At 44.1% G+C, this 20002-nt stretch overlaps 1 protein-coding gene across 2 annotated transcripts in view; it reads right to left on the bottom strand.

Annotated features, from left to right (window-relative positions):
- Positions 1 to 8127: 8127 nt before the first annotated feature.
- cdin1 (CDAN1 interacting nuclease 1) overlaps positions 8128 to 20002 on the bottom strand; it is a 55331-nt gene continuing 43456 nt past the window's right edge. For both annotated transcript variants that reach the window (XM_019277176.2, XM_027274941.1), the window contains one exon: positions 8128 to 9289. In XM_019277176.2, coding sequence (XP_019132721.1) covers positions 9133 to 9289 — 157 coding nt within the window. In that variant the 3' untranslated portion in view covers positions 8128 to 9132. The remainder of the gene's footprint in view (positions 9290 to 20002) is intronic.

The raw sequence follows: 20002 nt of genomic DNA, 5'->3' as shown, positions 1-20002 counted from the left end.
AATAGCCAGAGTTTAGTCAAGCCTTGAGGTACTCAAACCTTTATTTCAATCAGTTAAGATTTAATTAGGCGAGCCTCAGGCCCGAGCGTCTCTCTCTCTCTTTTTTTTCCTCATTATGTTGCCTCTCTCCAGCGCTGTGTTACAATGGCCCCAAGGTTGTCAACATTTGACCGGTTTTTCCACTGAAATAATCACGGTTTATGGCTTTGAGAGCCCATAAGATTCACAAATAAATCTGGCATTATTCCATTATGAAGCGGAAGTCCTTAACAGTGAGCGGCGAAAATATCGATTTGCCTTAATTTATGACTTGTTGTCCTAAGGTGATTATTTTTTTATTTATTTATTTTTTTGGGTAATTTTGTTCTTAATTTTTCTTTCGGTTATTTTAAGAGCTTTAAAAAAAAAAAAAAAAGGTTAGAAATATCTTGCGGGTAGCCGAGGGGCAGCAAAGTGAGACATTTCACAAGAACTGTAAATAACAGAGGATGGAGAGAGAGAGAGAGAGAGCATTTTCCAAAAAAATATGAAAAGATTCTCCGGGTTATTGATTATTGCGCACATTTCTATAGGCGCAGCGCACGTTTCAAATCAATGAATTATTAAGTCCAATATAATGGATGTGCGCTGGTTTTTCAGAGAGAGAGAGAGAGAGCTGGAGACCTCCCCTCCCCTCCCCTCCCCACCGCACCCTTGGGCGCACTGTTATTACATGATGGCGACCCCTTCTGGAGGCCAAAGTAAATGTGTTTATAGAAAGAGGAGGAGAAGAAGAAGAAGAAGGGGCCTGTCTTGACACCAGCTCCCCGAAAACATTCATTCATATTTCTGCTTTAAAAAATCAGATTCATCAGCTTATTCCCCCAAAAATCACCTCCCCTCCAAAAAAAAGGCCATCCGCCATGCTCCATGTCCCTCCTGTGTCAGACAAGACCCTGACCCGCTGCAGTGAATGTGACCTCCAAAGACTCCCATCTCATATTTACTCACAGGTATAAAGCTCCTTATGCATGTATTAGGCGGCCACGTTGATGGTAAAATCAATAAAGATGGATTGTAGGGTCAATATTATGCTTCGCACCTGGGGACTTGTTGCCCGGCTCTCCTTCCTGAGTGTGTGTGTGTGTGTGTGACAGAGTGAGAGAAATGAGCAATTCATAATACAAGACCGCAACATCTCTGCAAGAGCTGAGCACGGCCGAGACCATGTGTGTGTTTAAAGCAGAGAGAGAGAGAGAGAGAGAGCGGGGCAGCAGGGCTGAAGTCATCCAGCCACAGGCCTGAAGGAGCCGGCGAACACTGACATCATTAATCACGGCCCACTTGAAGATTATGACTGAAAGTATAGAATCGGTAACCATTATCGTCTCGGATGGCAGTTAAAACCTCTCCTTATTTTTCAAAACAATGTAATGGCAGAGAGAGACAGAGAGAGGTCTATGCAAGGAGAAAGAAAAAAAAGCAGGAGAAGAAGGAGAAGGGAGAAGGAGGAGAGGACGAGGAGGAGGAGAGGGAGACTGGTGTCACCGGGATGGAGTTACAGAGTAACGTTTCCTCTGGAGGAAACACCAAGGAGACACAGAGGTGGTCCACTTCATTATGAAGAAGTCTGCACCAAGGAGACACAGAGGTGGTCCACTTCATTATGAAGAAGTCTGGACTGCTTTAATCATGATTAGAATGACAGCAACACGGTCAGCTGACAAAGCTCTAATAATAATAATAATAATAATAATAATAATAATAATAGATATAAATAACAGAACAATGTCGATTATTATAATTTAATTGTGTTGTTATTACCTGTAATTTATCATCTATATTTTTTTGCAACACGTCTACATTATTAGAATTGTATTGAAATGAAATATTACAATGATTTCGTTCAAAATAACGCACAGGCGTTAAAGCACAAAGAAAAAGCTTGTCGATTTTATTTATTTATTTATTATTAGGAACATAAAAGAAAATTTCCGTCCTCCATTCCGTCTAAAAAAATGGAAATATTTCGTCATATTTTAGTAAAATATTCGGGGGGTTCATCACTTTGAATTTAATGACCCAAAAGCAGAAAGTATCTGTCTGAAAATTAGTCTTCAAAAAAAAAAAGAAAAAAAAAAGGGAAAAATAAATTGATATGAAAAAAAAAAAAAAAGTGCAAACGCGCTTTTTTCTTCAATGACTGACGCTGTGAGGATCCCTGAGAAACACAGGGCTGACTTTAAGGTGTGTGTGTGTGTGTGTGTGTGTTTCTATAGGAGAGTGTTTCCTGCAGTTACACAGGCATGTGAGGGGAGGCAGGAAAAAAAAAAAAAACTAGCATGGCCCCTGTTAGCAGTCGGAAGCTGCAGTGATGAAAAGCAATAGCTGGTGTCAAGAACTTTTTTTTTTTAGCACATCACTACAGCTGGTGGGAATAAATAGTAGCCAACTGAAGAGGAGCAGCAGCAGCAGGAGGAGGAGGAGGAGGAGGAGGGAGGAGGAGGAGGGGGGCCAGGTTGTGACATAAGGCTGTTTGGGTGTGTGACCGCAGGGAACCTGAGTTTTCATATCTCCTCCCTACACAATAAAAGCCCTGTGTGAGACTGTCTCACAAGTCCAACTTTGTTTCTCAACAAGGAGTGTAAACTGTTGTCAATATTCAGATAGCCTTCATCTGCCAATAATGACAGGCAGCCGGCTTCCTATCTTATCTGCTGGCCAGGTAGCGCTGTACCTGGGGGGAATAACCGCTGCGATAAAGAGTGTCTGGGCCAATAGAAAAGGCTCTTGTCTGTCTGTGAGGAGTTAATGGAGAACGCCACTGGAGACAGGAAGTCCTCAGAAAGTGAAAAGCACTTTATTGCGCACCTGAATGGCCTGGCGTAGAGTTTCTCTCAAACCCAATGGGAAAACCACATTACAGGTCCTTACACAGGGTCATTACAACAGGGCAATGGAGTTCAAGTGATCCATTGCATTTGAATGACAACATCACATCGCTCCATTCATTCTTCCCTCTTGTGTGACCTGGTGATGATCCCTGTGGGACTGGGATGTTGTCAGCGGGAGTGATGTGCTGGAGTTACAGTACAGAGTGAGCAAGGTTTCAGGCAACTCATTCAAGTCTACCTCAAAGTGTGTGTGTGTGTGTGTGTTAAAAAAGAAAAAATCACCACAGCACACGAGTTGCCTCATCTGCTCGTCGCTGACTCAGACTCAATTGTGGTGGCTGTTGCTTTTTCTTGCAAGCAACAGGTTCATGGACCCATAACCCACACCACGCTGCAACATGACATCATCAAGCCTCTAAAAATGAACTGCAGCATCGATCCCTCACAGGCCTGACCTCCCATAAGTCAAATATAGACGATGTGGGACATGTGTTTGGATGGAAGTGTATATTTACCTGTCAACGGGTACTCAAGGACATGACAGCAGTGAGGTTGTATCCAACACAAGAGTGGAGTGTTTCAGGGTGAAAATGAGTTGTAAAAGTGATAAATGGCCAAACATTTTTCTAGCTGAGGAGCACTGGAGCTGGCACTGTGCTTTCAGCCAAACAGTTAATTGCTCAGCACAGTGAAGGCCCAACAAAATACTCATAAAGCATCACACACACAAAAAAAAGAAAAAGTTTAGTCCAGTCAACCTCTTCCTCTCTTTTCCCTCTCTGCTTCTTCCCTTTCCTCGACTCCTCGGGGCTAAACGGCTGCTTCCATCCCCTCCTCTGCACAATTTCCCCAGCACGAAAAATATTATGTTGCCAGTGGCAACAATTCAATAAAATAACCAATCACATCTGCTCTTTTTAAATATTTCCAAAATTAAGCTGAGTCTGTACATAATGGAGGAGTCAGCTCATCTCTGCATTAGGATTTCAAGCCAGGATTTATTGTGGTGTGATAAATGATCATAGGGCTTGTTTTGACAAATGCGAGGGTATTTCTGAATGAGCGCAGGGCCGGCACAGTGTGCGAGGCCGGATCCTCTGTTATCAACTGGATTAGTAGCTCTGATTATGCCCTGGATTCAAGCTTTGCTCTCAGTACCAATCAAAAAAAAAAAAAAAAAAAACTGTGGTCGGTGCATCCCATAATAGCTACGCTCGTCTCCATGGCCACCGCCATCCCTGTACAGTAGCCCCACCTCCTCCTAAGTGCACTTATTTCATAATAACCAGCTTGTGACAGCTCTCATCATGCTCACAAATAGAGGACAAGAGAAAGGGTGAGCCAGGGTTTGTTTTGGCTGAATCAGATTTTGTCTCCAGCTTCTTGCAACTAACCTTTTTCCCCTCCGGACTACCTCCACAGTCATATTTTCCTACCATGCAGTTCTAATCTTTTAGAATGTCACCGGTGCTCATACGTCTACCGCTGCTGTCTCTTCCTCCTCTACCTCTCCTCTACCCTGCTGTTCTCCTCACCCCCGCCCGTCCCCATTGCTGGCCCTGGTACCTGTACCTTGTGGATGTTACCGGGCCTCCTCTGGACCCTTGCTGAGAACAGGAGATGACACAGTTTCTGGGTCACTTCTGTCACAGTCCAAATGCCACTCAGGGGGGCTGACCTTTTCCGGTGGCCGATGCTAGACCAGGCAGCCTCCATGCTGGCTGTCACCCCTGTGGTTCCAACCACAAATGCACGCTCCCTCCATTTCCCTGACAGGCCTTTTTTTTTTTTGTCTCCCCTCCTCCTCTCCTCTGAACTCCCCATGCTCCTCTGCCGTATTCACCTCCTCCTCCTTTTTTTTTATCCATGACAATACATGTTAAAACAATGGGGACAAATCAAAGCTGACAAGCAAAAATAACCGCTGTAAAATATGGCTCATGTGTGATATCTTGGCTAAACTCAGGAACGTCACACAGGCCTCGGTGATGGCCGCAGATACACGGTGTATCAAGTCTCACTGGAAGGAACTCCGAACATGCTTCCTGGATTTATTTGAAGGCGTGGGTTACACAGCGAGCACCACTTACAAATGGTTGCTTGGCTCTAAATGGAATACCTCAATTAGTAAGAAGCCCAGTCAACACCTTTCTCTTTAACGTAGTATACCATCTAAGACATTTAGGTTTCCGCTGCCAAGCTGTTCCTTTGAACAGAAACTGACTAGAGTTGTTCATTTAAGGCTATAAAAAAAAAAGGTCAGGCCCTGAATGCATGTGATCACATCAGTGTCAGAACTGATTTTTTCAGGGTGTTCAGAGCTCTGGATTTTTGGTTTTTTGAAGCTCTCGGCCGCGTCTGCTTGTCCCGCAATAACAGTGACTCATACATCACTAAACTAAACTACCCCCACCCCTTAATGTGTCATAGTTGTTCAGTTTCCCTCAAACATACCATCTGCCCTCTCCATCCTGTCAATCAAACATCCACCGCTTTGCCACATGAAAATCCCCAGACCATTTTTCTCATGATCCATTGTTGTTTTTAAATAACAGCCTCTGATTAAGCAGGCAGAGCTTCCTAAAAATAAAAAATGAAATCTCTTCATATCTGCTTCAGCTCAGGGCAGAGAGGCTGCTTTTTTCCCAGTGCTGGTATTCAAGCTCTCTCTCTCTATATATATATAAAAAACAAAACAAAAAAAAAGAAAAGAAAAATCCTTTTTTAATTTCAAACTGGCTGCTCTGACTCTTCCAGGAGAACTTTTATTTATTTCCACCCTGTGATGTCTTGCTGGCTGAGGGAGGCTGAGAGGATCCCTACTAAAAGCACTATGCTGCCTGGGGCAGAAACAGGCCAGAGCTCTCTTCACATAAATAACACAGGAGCGTGGAGGAAGTCCGTTTGGTGGTCTGCTGGAGGGATAGAATCTACCCATCAGTCTGTCTCTGGTTCTGTCCTTCTTTCCCATTCTCTGCGTCTCAGTGGTCTATCTAGCAGCTTGGCTGAAGAGGCGTAAAACAGCAGGATCTGGAAGAGATTGGGCCAAGATGTACATCTGAGTGGATAGTGGACTTCCAATAGCCTGCGGGCCCGGGGGCAGACAGAGTGGATGCTGTGAACTGCATCAAACTAATCTGACACATGGGAGTCACAGATTTAAGAATTGTAACCAATATTACAATACTGAATAAAATGTGTAACTAAATCGTTTTGCATGTAGTTTCTTGGCAATATTCGAACAGGAAGAACATGATTAATAACGTGCTTTCAATTTTTTCTCCTTCAAACAAAATTGATTATCAGTAATCCTCATACATCACTGGAAGTCTAACATTTTTTCTTTGATAAAAAAAATAAAAAATACTGTATGTTTAGTCTTCTCTTACTGGCTGCCTCTTGAGGATCAGATTTCTCCAGAACGCCGGTGTTCCTGGCCCCAGGAAATGACCTCTCCAAACTGGCCTTATTTGGAGAGCACTCGAGTGCCCCATTGTTGTGACAAGAACAATGAATCTAAAAAGAGCTGAGAGACAAGGGCAAAGAAAACACAAAATAAAGATGCCTGGCTCTTAAAAAGCATCAGGTGGAAGTTTTTTTTTTTTTTTTTTCTATATTTGCACTCACATCATGGAAATATTGTCAGCTGACGCTGATGTCAGCCCTCGTCTTTGAAGTAGGTTTAAAAAAAAAAAAGAAAAAAAAAGAAGCTGTATTTAGTTTGCATTGTGTGCAGAGCCTAATTTATAGGAGTTGACCCTGGCTCCTCTTTTGTGCGACAGCCATCTTGGAAAACAATGGCAGGAAGGCTTGAAACTTGAGAGGAACTGAATCTGCTGTTTTCCATTTTTTCTGTTCTTATTCAACAGAGAATTTTTTCCCTCCCTGAGTAAAATAGCTCTGTTTTTGTGTCCAACAGGAGCCATAAACTGATGTCTAAGCATTCCATGGCCAGGCAATAGGGCCGAGTTTAACTGGACACATGGGGACAGTTGTTTTGTACCACATGGAGCAGGGGGGGGTGGGGGGTGGTGGGCCTAACAGAGGAAGCCATGGCCGCCTGGCGACCTCGCAGTGACCCACTGGCCTCCTCATGGAGGGATCAAGGCCTAGATGGGAGCCGGCTGAGGGTTAGAGGTTTAAGGGTAACAAATCAAGCAACACTTTAGTGGTATTTAACCCCCGCATACCATATCTCTCTAACTGCGTGAGTGGTGCATAACTGTGCAGAACAAACATAGAAACGTTTATTTTTATTCTATATGGGGGAGTTCTCTTCAGTAACAGGACTGGAGTGGGTCAGGTTTGGGAATGCTTACACCGTAGTGAAGACGAGGAGAACATCATTTCTTCTTTTTGTTTTCATATGTCACCGTTTCTTCTTTGATTCAACTCTCTGCAGGAACAACAGGTGAGGCCTGTGTACTATAAGATCTGTGATATTACAACGAATTCCCTCCCTTAGTTAGTTAGTGGGCACAATACATATGTAAAATGATTCCCCTCTTGGTGACGGCAGGTTCTCCACCCTTTCACTTTCTTTCCTCTTATCGTTTTTTTTTTTTGCGCCATAAAGAAGAGGACACGACAGGGACCCCCTATAGGCAGTGCATATCTGCCTCTAAAAGCATCACTCAACTTTATGTTCACTTCTGGTTTCCCTAGCTGTGCTGTGTTTCTTCCATTGGTGTCCGCTCGTAAAAAGGTACTGGCGGTTGTAAAGATGTGCAACAGACAACTGTTGGATAGTTACACGTCTTTACATGGAAATCTGGAAATCAGGTGTTTATATGTACCTGTAGGCACACACGGTTAAGTTAAAGGAATAAATTATATGGAGATGAAGCTTCTGCCGTTAATATTCATGACAAGAACATATTCAAAATAATGTATCAAAACATATTTAATAATAAACATGTACATAAAATGTCACTGTACAATAAAAAAAAACTTGATCACAAAGACATGGGTGTGAGTGTGACAAGGACTGGATGATTTTTTTTATTTCTTTATTATTTATTTACAATCCTACAGTACTCTTGTGGAGGTGACATATTGACCTAATTAATTTGCATTTTATTTGACTGTGACCTCGACTCTGTCTCGACAGATGCATTAATCCTTTGTGTGGGATAGGATGTACATTCAGTGCACTCTTTAGGCTGATAAATAACATTGTGAACATTGATCGGAGATTAATGACAAGTCGGTGGACAGACCTATTAATCCTTTTCTCTGAGGTTTTACTTTTTTTTTTTCGGTTTTATAATATCATGGTAATCTGAATATCTTTGGTTTCTGGACTGTTTGAAAGATTAACCTATTAATCAAGGATGAGGATTTCCACACCTTGATTCAACACCATGTAAACTAGCCGAGGAGAAAAACAAACACCTGTGGTGTAATGTAATCAAACTCTCTGAAACCTGAGGTTAGCAGGGGAGCCATGTGAAAAAAGACACACTTTAATTAGAATTAATTAAAGTGTGTCTTCTTCTTAATTAAGATAATTCACAACTAAAAGAAACAGAAGCAAAGTGTTGATAATACTTTGCTGTGATGAAATTCAGTTGCGGCGTGAACTTGCTTCAACGCAAGGAGAAACAAAATCCTCAATAGATTTTAGAACGAGAAGTGAAAAAAGGTCACAGTAAGACCAGCCGTAATCTGAAATGATCCTGTTTACCCCACTGGAGAGTGACTGAGAGGGCACTGAGTGACGCAGGTGAGAGTCAGGCATCCACCCAGCCCCCGGACCGCACCTCTCTTATCTGCCGATGGAGCAGAGGAGGAAGGAGTGACAAAGGCCAGGGCTTTGGGTGTGATAAGGAAGGGCCATATGTCCCGCTTTTGGCCCCGGCTCTCACCCTGGCCGTCCGTTGCGAGAGGCCATCCAAGGGCCAGGAGCCGAACACCGCCAGGAAAGCCTCTAGGATGGTGTTTTCACACACAGGTATGACTCTGACCCTGTGCTGTCAGATATACAGAATGCTGGTGTGTATTTACATGTGGTAGCTTTGGGGCAGAGGAAGAGAGGGGAAGAAAAGAAGAGACGGACCGAGGGTCAGGTTGAGTTCAGGGCAGATTTTTGCCAAGAGTCTCACACTGCAGGAAAGCCAAATTGCTTCCGGATCTGGGTATCCACCCCTGTTCCTACCCTTCCTGCCTCCCAGTCTTCCTCTCTCTTTCCTTCTATTCATCCTTGCATCTTTAGTTTTTTTTTGTTGCTCCACTCTTCTACTTTTCTCACTCTTTGTCTTTATTCTGGCTCATGCGGCAGTCGTTCCTGCTGGGCGGCATGGCACAGGGTGACAATGTCTGTTGGGAAGCAGTCTTTGAGCAGGATGCCTCTGTCTCTCTGGCAGTCCAACTCTCCTATGAAGCCATACCAGTAGATCACGAGGCCTGGACCAAACCTGCGGCGCAAAACAAAAGAAACAAAGGCAGTCTTTTGTTAGTACATCACTGCTGACATCTCGGAGAGTTTTGAAGTAGCTATGAATGAGTTATACAGTTGCTTTTGAATCCGTATCAGCCAAATGCTTACGGCTGTTTACTTTGGATTTGGAAGGCGCAGCAGAAAAGCAGGAATAAGCAAGCGAAGAGACAGAAAGATGGGACACTGGCGAGACTGATCTATGAGAGATAAGGTCGCGTAGGTATTTTCCTTTGATCGCCATCCAGGAAACTTGTGCTGAATCAAACAAAAAAAGCCGCCAGGAAGATTAAGATCTGTCTGACAGGGTGATACACACTCGATCACATTACAATGGCAGTGAAATAACAATAATCTGTTAAATAACAAAGCTCTACACCAAGGCCTCCGCATCCTGTCATCGGAAGCCTTTGGCACAAGTAGAGCATGCAGAGTTCAACACAAAGTCTGAGACTTAAACACGCCGCATCTGGTGGTTACTGTTAGCCAATCCAGCAGTGTCCAGCTGTTTCATTCACATCCACGCTGAAATCCAGAACAACTTTGCCTTAGTTGGCGAGCGCTGGTGTTACGAAAAGCTATAAATAATGACTTGCCAAGCAACTGAGCAGTCAAGTTCAGACTATTTAAACATAAGGTATTTTTTTCCCCCCCTTGCTTCTATGTTTTTGTTCTCTTCCCTCTCATCACGTTGCTGCTATTGTGTCTTATAGACACTGTAGCTACTGTACACCTGAGCGTCTGTTGAAAGGTGCAGAAACAATTAAAATGGAGGAGTTCTTCACCGGGAAAGTGCAACGTTAGTTCACTACGTCTCCTCACAAAGGCAATAAATCATCTTTCAAGCTATTTATTATGCCCCAAAGAGCCACCGGTGGCCCCTCTCTGCCTCATATAGATCATACCTATTCTTTGAACATTAGCTGCCATGCATAAAGACATGTCACAGTTGAACTCTGAACGGAGAGCACCTCAGCCCCCCTACATTCAAGACCAGATTCAGGGGGCTGACAGTGCTCAGGTCCCAGACACTCTATCCTCAGACAGTTAACAATGTTGTGGGGCCTCTGGAGACCTAGACAGGAAGCTAGCCAAAAAGGGCCACGGAGAGCAACAGGAGTTCAGCTCCAAGGTAAAGTGCATAAAACCTTGAACCTGTGATCAATCATTTCATATTAAAATACGGACTCACACACCCTATGGTGTTATTTTAATAATAATTATGGGAATCTTTAGTCTTTTGTAAGGTTATAATTTATGAGCTTATTATAAATACCTAGATGGTTGACCTTACAACTTCGACAAGGTATTTTAACCACATAAATTATAAATGCGAGTTCACAGCTATATGTGTACTGTACTGTGTTGACTGGGCCTTGAGGCGGTGCATGTTCTACATATAGTACCTGTATGGAGACAGACACATGCACGAAATAATATGTGACTATACACCCCTCCCCGCCAGGAGGCCCTTGCAGCAGTACATGCTTCTGCACCCCATCCCCACATTTTACATTTTACAGTGTGTGATTTACGGCGCTGTATCTATGAGCAAACAGGCCAAAGCTAACAGCCCTGGAGAAAGCCCACAGATGCACACTGAAAGTTCACCACAATGTCACACACATAGCTCAGCCTCTCAGCGCCGCACAAAGCTCAAGCCTCCAAAACTCTCATCGTTTCCATGGTCCACCGCTGCACATGGTCGCCAACTCTTAATATGGAAATGTTATGGAAACAAAACCTAAACATTTACATTAGATGACTTTGGAAAAGGGGTTATGCTCTTCTTTTTTATTCAGCCCGCCGTGCTCTATGTATTTCCTGTGCTGTAGGATGGGGAGGTGAGACTGAAAAAAGGGGAGAAAAAGGGAGACCGGTCTGTGCAGAGTGGAGAAAGGCAACCTTCTGAAAAGGTTAAAACTGTACATCAACAGATAAGGCAGCGGTGTACGATACATCATGTCCCGGGTCTGTCAGGGGAGGCCGAGCACAAATTGAAACAAGCAAAATTATAAACACAGGGGAGCCATGTCACCAAGGCCTTTCCATACCGTAAAGAAAATAAATGGACTTTGAATCCTACTCAGAATTAATACAAGTCAATACTACAGGGACCTTGAGGTAAAAACCTGAGACTGAGAATGCAAACAATAACAGTGAGGGGGAAGGGAACGGTCAGGGGGCCAAGACTGAGCCTGATGGCTACAGTATGAGACTCTAAAGTAAAAGTTCAAAGCGGCATCCAGACACTGTAAAGAGCAATTATAAAATAGACAGCATATAAAGCCCTATATACTTTTATACAGTCCCTGTGAATTTCTGCCTGAGCACATGAATGGAATTTCAGTGCGAATTTGTCGGTAAATGATGGTTTATTATGTGGGCTGGCTCATCTTAACCTGGCGTGTGCTTATTACACACACCACCTCTAAAGTCAGAGTCAGCCATCTTCCAATAAACACCTAACTATGTAACGAGTTGGTGAAATTGTTTGTGAAATGTAGCTAATTTCAGCAAGTGGGCCACTTGACGAGCCTGGGCGTGGATTGCGGCTGCCAGCCACCCTTTCGTTAGTGTTAATGAGCGGGTGGTGGTCGCATTTAAAGCAGGTGCCAAGCAGCTTACTACAGGCAGCTTAATGAGAGCAAAGGCACTCAGGAACAAAAAAAAAAAAAAAAACCCTCGAATGGAGAAGAGGGAGTGTTATTAGTGTCTGCCTGCACGCGCACACACACACATGCACACACAAACACAGCGAGTCAGTGCAGCCGAGCCTCACAGAGCCGAGCACTGAATTAAATGTCTGCATCTTAAATTCACAACCCATATGTACAGGGAGCACTAGTAAAAATAGGAGCTGTAAAAGCTAAATAATAATACAATAAAATACAAACCGTACTCTTTATAGAACGTGCAAACTCGCTTTCTTGATTTCATTTATGCCAGTCTCACTTTCGGAGATGTCTCGGGTTGATGAAGGTCAGGCAGCCCACTTTTCACAAATTAAATAAAAAAAATAAAATAAAAAAAACTTGCCGTTTAAGATTTCTACCCAACACACAGAGATCAAGGCTAATTTGATCTGCCACATTTGGTGAGAAAAAGCTTTACTAAAACTTGGGGCCGAGCACTTCTGCCAAAACACATTACACGACATGATGAATTATCAATAAAATCAAGACGAATTTATGCTCGACTTTAAAACGCCGTCATTTCATTTCGCATACCGCGCAGACCCATTTTAAACAAACGCCCCGGCAATGATTTAGACAGCGTAAGCCTTTACCTGAGGGTGAACTCTATGTCTCTGAGGTCTCCCCACAAAGACCTCTTTGTTTTCAGCATCCATACATCAGGTCACAAGGTAGACTCAGTAAAGCACTGCCAAACATTAGCTTTAGTCAGTCCTTTCTCTGCTCTCTGAAATACAGGTATGGAACCTGCTCAACGTCTTTTTAAGACAGCATGCATTGAGAGTGATCGCAGTGAGAGGTATAGAGGAATAAAAAAGTCTCTGTGTTGGAGACAGAAGAGCTATGTACATAAAGATAAAATGTGTGTATTAGTGACAAATGGCCTGTTCTTTCATGGTCAGTCCATGCTACAGGCAGCTGTCTATAGGAGTTTATTTACAGGGTCAGATAATGGTTGTGTGCATGTGTGGAGTTTTATAGGCAGTGACCCAGAGCCTGCATGCCAGGTGATATGGCCTTCCAGCTGATCACTGTACATCCAGCTTGTGTATTTTAATGGCCATGCAGTAGCTGTTTGTAGCAAATCAACCAGCCTGGTGATGAAGACGCCCTGATAACACAAGCTTCCGTGCACACAAATAGGATATTTAAAGGCTGACTCTGCCCGGAGGGGCGTCAACGAACGAGGTGGCAAATAATCCCTTGCTGCAAACTATACTTCCACCTGTCCATACGTAACAGGAGTTGAATGGAAGAGTTAACCTCCCACAGACAAGTTATTAACATGACTAGAGCTAAGAATAGAACATCGCCTTTTCTCTCTCTCCACCTTCCCTCTTTGTCTAAAAAGTTCAATTCTCCTCAGGTATGTAAAAGACAAAGCAGGCCGCAGCACACAAACGCATGTTAAATGAGTCACCCGAACCTACACAAGCATTGTAATTAAGGTGGAATAGAGGGCAATAAAAAATAAACCATCTTCCGCCAGGTGTAATTCTCTCTGACATTTTTATGTTTTCTGTCGATGGGGTATGGAAATGGAACGTGACACGGATGTGGTTCGTCTTTGTCTCTGTTGGAGGGAGAGAGAGAGAGAGAGAGGGTGTTTTATGTGTATGTATGTTTGTGTAGTGTAGCGTCGGGTTTAACATGGAGGTGTGGAGGTGTAATGTGTGTGAGTACGAGGGTGTGGGAGGTCAGGTCGGAGTCAGCGCGTTGTGAGCTGTGTACTGCTCTCGGAGCTAATTTACGCTCACTGATGCGAGATGCCAGAGCAGAGACTAGAGCATTCCAGGATAAAGATCTGGTAACCATAGAAACCACTCTCTGACCCACTACAAAATTAGTCAACGGTCCACATCAAATACCTTTAGCTCGGCTGTGATACGCTTGATTTTAAAAGACACACAACCTGTGATGTTTGCACGAGGAGGCGGAAGCTGCGTCACACGTAACACGAGGAATAAAAACTGTCAAATATGGCTATGTCAGATTCACAAAATCAAATAGAATAACGTTTTGTTTTTGTATACCTTTGTATAGATAACATAACAATGTTTCAGAGGTGGCCATTGACCTGAATACACTGACATTTGAGAAATAAAAAAAAGGTACTGTAGATCTGATGAAAAAATATGTATTTCATGTAAACTTTACTTACAATAGAGTCATTTAATGAAAGTTATTAACTTTGTGGTAATCCACAAATTTGTGAACAACTGTAACACTAATTAATCTAAGATTTGTACATTAGATATTTTGTTTTAATGGATCGTAAATAGTACAAATGATTCATTCTTACCACATTTAACTCCCCAAAACATCACTGCACTACTTTTTATCTCCCACTAATTATCACTTTCTCTGACCTCAGTCTCCCTCACAACCTCCTATCACCTCAACCACCTTCTCACATTAACCTAAATCTTATCATCTTACACACACACACAATCTGACAGACCGTATATCAATGAGTTGATTGATAACCTGACTAACACATGATTATGTGAACGAGCACATGAGCTAATAAGCATCAGGCTTATTTTTTTATTTTGACAGCACAATAGCAAGACATAGGAAGCGCCGCCTCGCACCGCCATTTGGTCCTGGTTAGGATCCGTTTGTACAATATCATGCTTCCCAAACATTCTCCAGCCCAAAGGGAGGAGTCTTAATCAGTGTTTGGAACTCGTTAAGTCCCTTAACTGAGCATGTCGCCTACCACATTAGCAACACATATCTGCGGGACAAGTGTGCGTTGTGTGTGTAATGTGTGCTGGTCCCCTCTCTGATCTACAGCGTCATGGTCCAACGCGCTTTGACACACTCTGGTCTGCTTTGGATGTGAAGCGAAACCAAACAAGGTGTGGTCTGGCTTTGGCTTTGTCTGTTTAGTGTTCGGAATTTGGTCCAAACAGCACTGAGGACACAGCGTGCGACAAAACAACCTCTTGACGACAGCTCCACGATGACACCAGAACAATTCCTATTAAAGTAAGGCTGGAGTCATGGAACGACTTGTACTTCAGGCTAATACTTTCCGTGCGTCTTTCCTTTTTGACAAACAGCATCGCTTTTAAATCCAACCTCTGTAATACCAAAGTAATAATAATAAATGCTCTGTCTCTGTGTTCTCCTCTGGCTGTGTGAGGGTTAACATTCAGACGGTCAGAGCTCACCTGATCTTTTCTCAGATATCGACTCCCCATCCTCTATAATGACCCTCTACATCATGAAAATGGCTTGATCTCTTCAGTTATGACACACTGAGTGGGTATTCATTAACACTTGATGCTGATATTATTAAATTCTATTATGGCAATTGGCTACAAACGGCGTCTGCTATGCAGGTACTGTACTGAAATCATGAACAGGCAGTAGTCGGGTCTGCGTGTATGTAAATATATATTAAACGCGCACGCTGCACAGGATTTAGATGACCTTCATTATATCTGATATGCAAAGAGAAAAATAACAGAAGAAAAAAAATGTCTCTGAGGCTTTTACTGTTTTCAGATGAGGCTTATTAGGGTCCGAGGCCAAACCGTGGCCACAGCGCTAATTTGGAGATCTGTCCGGAGAGTCCCTCTGGCCTTTGATGAGTCCCCATGTCTGTAAGTTCTGCTTGGAGACAGGAAGCTCCCTGTGGTGGCAGGCACGCAGGCTTGGGGCTGGGAGCTTGTGCAGACGGAGAGAGGACCACAGCGTCAGGGGGATACATGCTCCTTTAACCTGTTATTGTGAACTCCCAGCAGCCCTGGCCGATAATTGCCACCTGTCTCTGGGGAGACACAGTCAAAGGCAGGCAGAGGGACAGCCATTTTGTGTCTGCCGCAGCTCTTTGCCCCGCGAAGCCCTGGTCCTCGTCCTGCCCTTAACCCTGGTGGATAATGTGTTTTCAATTTAGGATGATCCCCCCACTACAGGCACGGTCCTAATCAACAACAGTTTGTACTGTAACCCTATCTGCCCTTGCAAGGGCAGCGTCAGCCTGACCGGGCGCCTGCAAACCTACTGTGTCCAGCAAAGGAACAGTGTTATGTGTGTGTATATATGGATGATATCACGTTTATATGTGAGCTCATAGGATGTGTGCCTGATACTTGGCTGTTTGTCTTCCACATCTTGTTATGCTATCGAAACAAACACATAAACATCCCCACACACACACACACGCAATGCAACAGCACCTACGAGCACGCTCACATAAGCAAGTTGCAGATGATCATTTTACAAACCAAACACAGACATTTAAAGACGAATGGATGTAAACAAAATGAACGCAGGGGCGCTATTTTTAAAAAATACACCCTTTTGGGAACATCCATCATCGATGAAGGCGGAAAAAAATAATTTTAGGTAATGTTTTAACAAAGTGACAAATGCGCTTTGTATGTTCTTTATGTCGCCCCTAATTTTTACTTATTTTAAGGAGAAAAAAAAAAAAATCATACTATCCATTGGATTCATATCTCAGCTCAGGAATAAGAATAAATTCTGCTGCCACACTAGTGAGGGCTGAATCAAAAGTTATGCATGAAAAAGCAGGTGTGAATGTTTGTTGTGTAGGGCCTTCTGGCCTCTGCATCCATGAGTAGAACCCTGCCCCAGAATTAGAGTGTGGCCTCTAATGTCTCCCTGGGAGAAAAAGAGGCCTGGCTTTCGTCCAAGTCAGCACCTTTGGAAGTGCAGTCGTGTTACCACCACTAAATCAACATGTCAGCGCCCAGCCCAGTGAACTTCTTCACCCAGACTCCACCGCTTACAGCTACCCCACACACCTAATGAATTGGTGTGAATGCCCATCTGTCTGCAACAATGAAAAGGGAAAAGGAGATATGAGGAGACAGAGGAGAAAAAAATAAATAAAGATATTTCTTTTTCAGCTGTCGCAGAGGACATTTGTAGTCCGCCAAAGTGACAATGACACAGAAGCACTGTATTACTTGAAACAGAGAACTGCTGTGTGAAAAACAGCCAAAGTCAGGTTAAGGTATCCTCGCCATCAGCCTTGGCCTCTGAGTCCAAAATGGAACTGTCCCAGTTTGGGGAGTGAGTTTAAAGACGGACACAGGCGAAGGGCCACAGAAAGCCGTGTGCTTACTCGGCAGTCTGTTTACATTCCTGAGGGTAATTTTAGCCCTTGGAGGGGGAGCAGAGCAGGGGGGCCGACATGTCGTTGGGGCTTGTCAGTGGTCGACTGGCCAGCCGGCGCAGTGGCGGCGGCACCTGGACATGTGGGTGGTACATAAAAAACACACACAGACATAGACCTCCGGCAAACAAATCACGGTAACTCTTATCTCTGTTTGTGCTAATCGGTTATTTGCCAGGTTTAGTAATAGGAAATTTTAAAATCTTCTACATAATATCACTGGCTACTTTGTCTGTGCCTGGACACAAGCTGACGAGGAGGCAGTGAGTGGAAAACCACAGCAGCGAGGGCGTAGTCTTTCTAAAACAGGCCCACCACAGAGCGCCATTAGCTTCGGACAACACAGGATATCCCCAGTGTTTTCACTGATGATCTGGGGTGCAAATCTAATTTCATTGTAGTTTTTAAAAATTTGCTATGCAAACAAAACAATAATCCCGGTTCAAGAATCGCTGAGGGCTTCTGCGCGCGTGTTGGGATTTGTCTTTTTATTACTTCCAGGCCAGAGTGTCCCTTCAAAAAGGGCAAGAAAGCAAAATGTCCATGTGTGTTTGCGGCAGTGCTTGTGTGCAAGGAAGAAGAGGGGAAGAGAGAGAGAGAGAGACAGAGAGAGAGAGAGAGACTCAGAGCTTATCGAAACTAATTAGGCGAGGGATCAGGATGGAAGTTAAACACTGGGCTACATGTAATGAAAGAAGCAGAGTGGGGGACATCTAGGGGTCAGGCCCACACCAAACAGTGGTCCTCAGGCAATCTGGTATTGATTTTCACTCGTTTGGGGATGAAGGTGGACAAGGGGGAGGGAGCCATGGAGAGAGAGAGAGAGACAGAGAAAGAGAGAGAAACACAGGGAAAGGGAGTAGTCAGAGTCTAAGGGTCTTGTGAGTTGTCAACTTGACAGTTTAACCCCTTTTGGAGGAGAACAAACAAACAGAGGGATCTCCTGGGCTGACAGCGTTGATCTGTCATAGCGATGACACTGCAAAGCCCCACACAATGCCCACACGGGAGAGGAGAATGGGTGGGAGGAGGGAGGGTTGATACAGATATGCAGAGGCACATTCCTTAAGCCTAAGAAGATAGGACTGTGCTCTGCTTGAGATCTGGAAAGCCTCACCTGTGAATACCTGCTCCTTGAAAAAAAATTCAGAGAGGGAAAGAAATGAACAGCTAGAGTACATTTTCACTGATTTTCACTTATTTAATGGCGTTCTGTAACTGTGGTGAATGACAGAGCGCACGCATATGCAAGAGAGGGTCAAACAAAGTGAGCCCATCGGTTACATTTTGGTCTTTTTTCCCCCCCGTGTCAAAAAGTTTGGGCGTCTCTGATAAAGCAGCACGGGCGAACGTCCACAACCACACGGACACACAGATGTCAGCGCTCCTCTCTTGTCACTCAATCTGTGAAGGCCGTCACCCCCCGAGCACCTTCCCTCTAATGTCCTTAAACACTTGAAGACCCCTTTCACTTTTCCCCTCACACTGCCTCATCGCTTTGTCACATTGCCAAAGGGGGACTCCATTAGCCTGGCCATGCACAGAGCCCCCCAACTCTCACTAATACTTAACACACACATGTGCACACACACAACACACACACACAGAGGGAGGCTGATACGCGTAGCCAAGGCTGTCCACATCAAATTAGAGTGGACCCTATTGTCCCTATTACGGCCTGAGAATGCTCCATCATGACGGATGCTACGGGGTCCCTCACTTGTCAGGAGTTGTCAGACAGATAGGGAGTTTGGATACACACAGCTGACAGGTAATCTTAATGTCTTCAATTAGCCCAATTAGGCCTGTCATAAACAATTCGATAAGTGCTCGACCAACACAAACAGATAAACGCACGCACAAGCGCACACAGGCGTACACACTCGCGTGCCGAGGTCTGCGGGGTATTAATGAGAAGGGTAATGGGTATATCAGCGGACGCTTGACTTGTCTTTTGTTTCAAGGAGGGGTGTGTCCCCAATCCTTTGCTCTCAGCTGTGCACTGCTGGCTGCTACCTGGTCAATTCAAATTGTACTATCTCCTTTCATTAGCACATCGCCGGCTGAGAATCTGAAAGGCCGTGACAAAATTCATTTGAGACGAGTGGGAGCAGATTGCCTGAAGCAGGTGCTATAAGGGAGATAAAACAAAAAGCAGCACCTTTGAGAAGCTCTGTGTGTGCACGCGTGCAAGGCTTTTCCCCGGTCTTCACATTCTGTTCTCTTCCTTGCTATGGTAAATGGGTAATGACACAAAAGTGCTTTTGAAAAAAAAAGAAAGAAAGAAGGAAGGAAAGAAAGAACAGGGACCAGAGAGGAATCGGCCCAGCGCACACTAGGAGTGTTTACAAAGCTGTGGTGAAATCTAAATATTGTTTCTAGCGTGACTAAACAGGCCAACACCTTTCTGTGCAGAGGATGTGCGATAGCTAACATTGTTTGATTTGGTCTCTCCTTTATAATATCTTATCGCGGAGCAGCGGTGACACCCACACTAACATCCCCCGCTTTTGTCCTCTAACCGTTTCTTTAAAATCCATCTATTTGCATTCACTATCAATTTCTTTTTCCTCGAGGTACGCAGGACACGTTTTCGGGAACCGTGATGCACAAGCTAATGTTTCAAAAACTGAGATTCCACGGTTTGCAAACGCAAAGACCTGAGCAAAGCTAGCATCAATATTTGAACAAGAACTTCACATCAGGGCTGCCTTGATCTTATGTACAGAGGCCTTGAAATGCCCCCCGCATTAAGCAACAACAACGCCGACACTCTCGATGCAGCGCTCGTATATACTAGTCTCTGGGCATTCAGGGCAACGTTGTACAAAAGGCAAGAAAA

This window comes from Larimichthys crocea, chromosome XXIV (assembly GCF_000972845.2).
Source record: "Larimichthys crocea isolate SSNF chromosome XXIV, L_crocea_2.0, whole genome shotgun sequence".
Lineage (NCBI taxonomy): Eukaryota > Metazoa > Chordata > Actinopteri > Sciaenidae > Larimichthys > Larimichthys crocea.
Note: the sequence above shows the minus strand (reverse complement) of the source record. Positions and strands in the feature narration are given on the sequence as shown.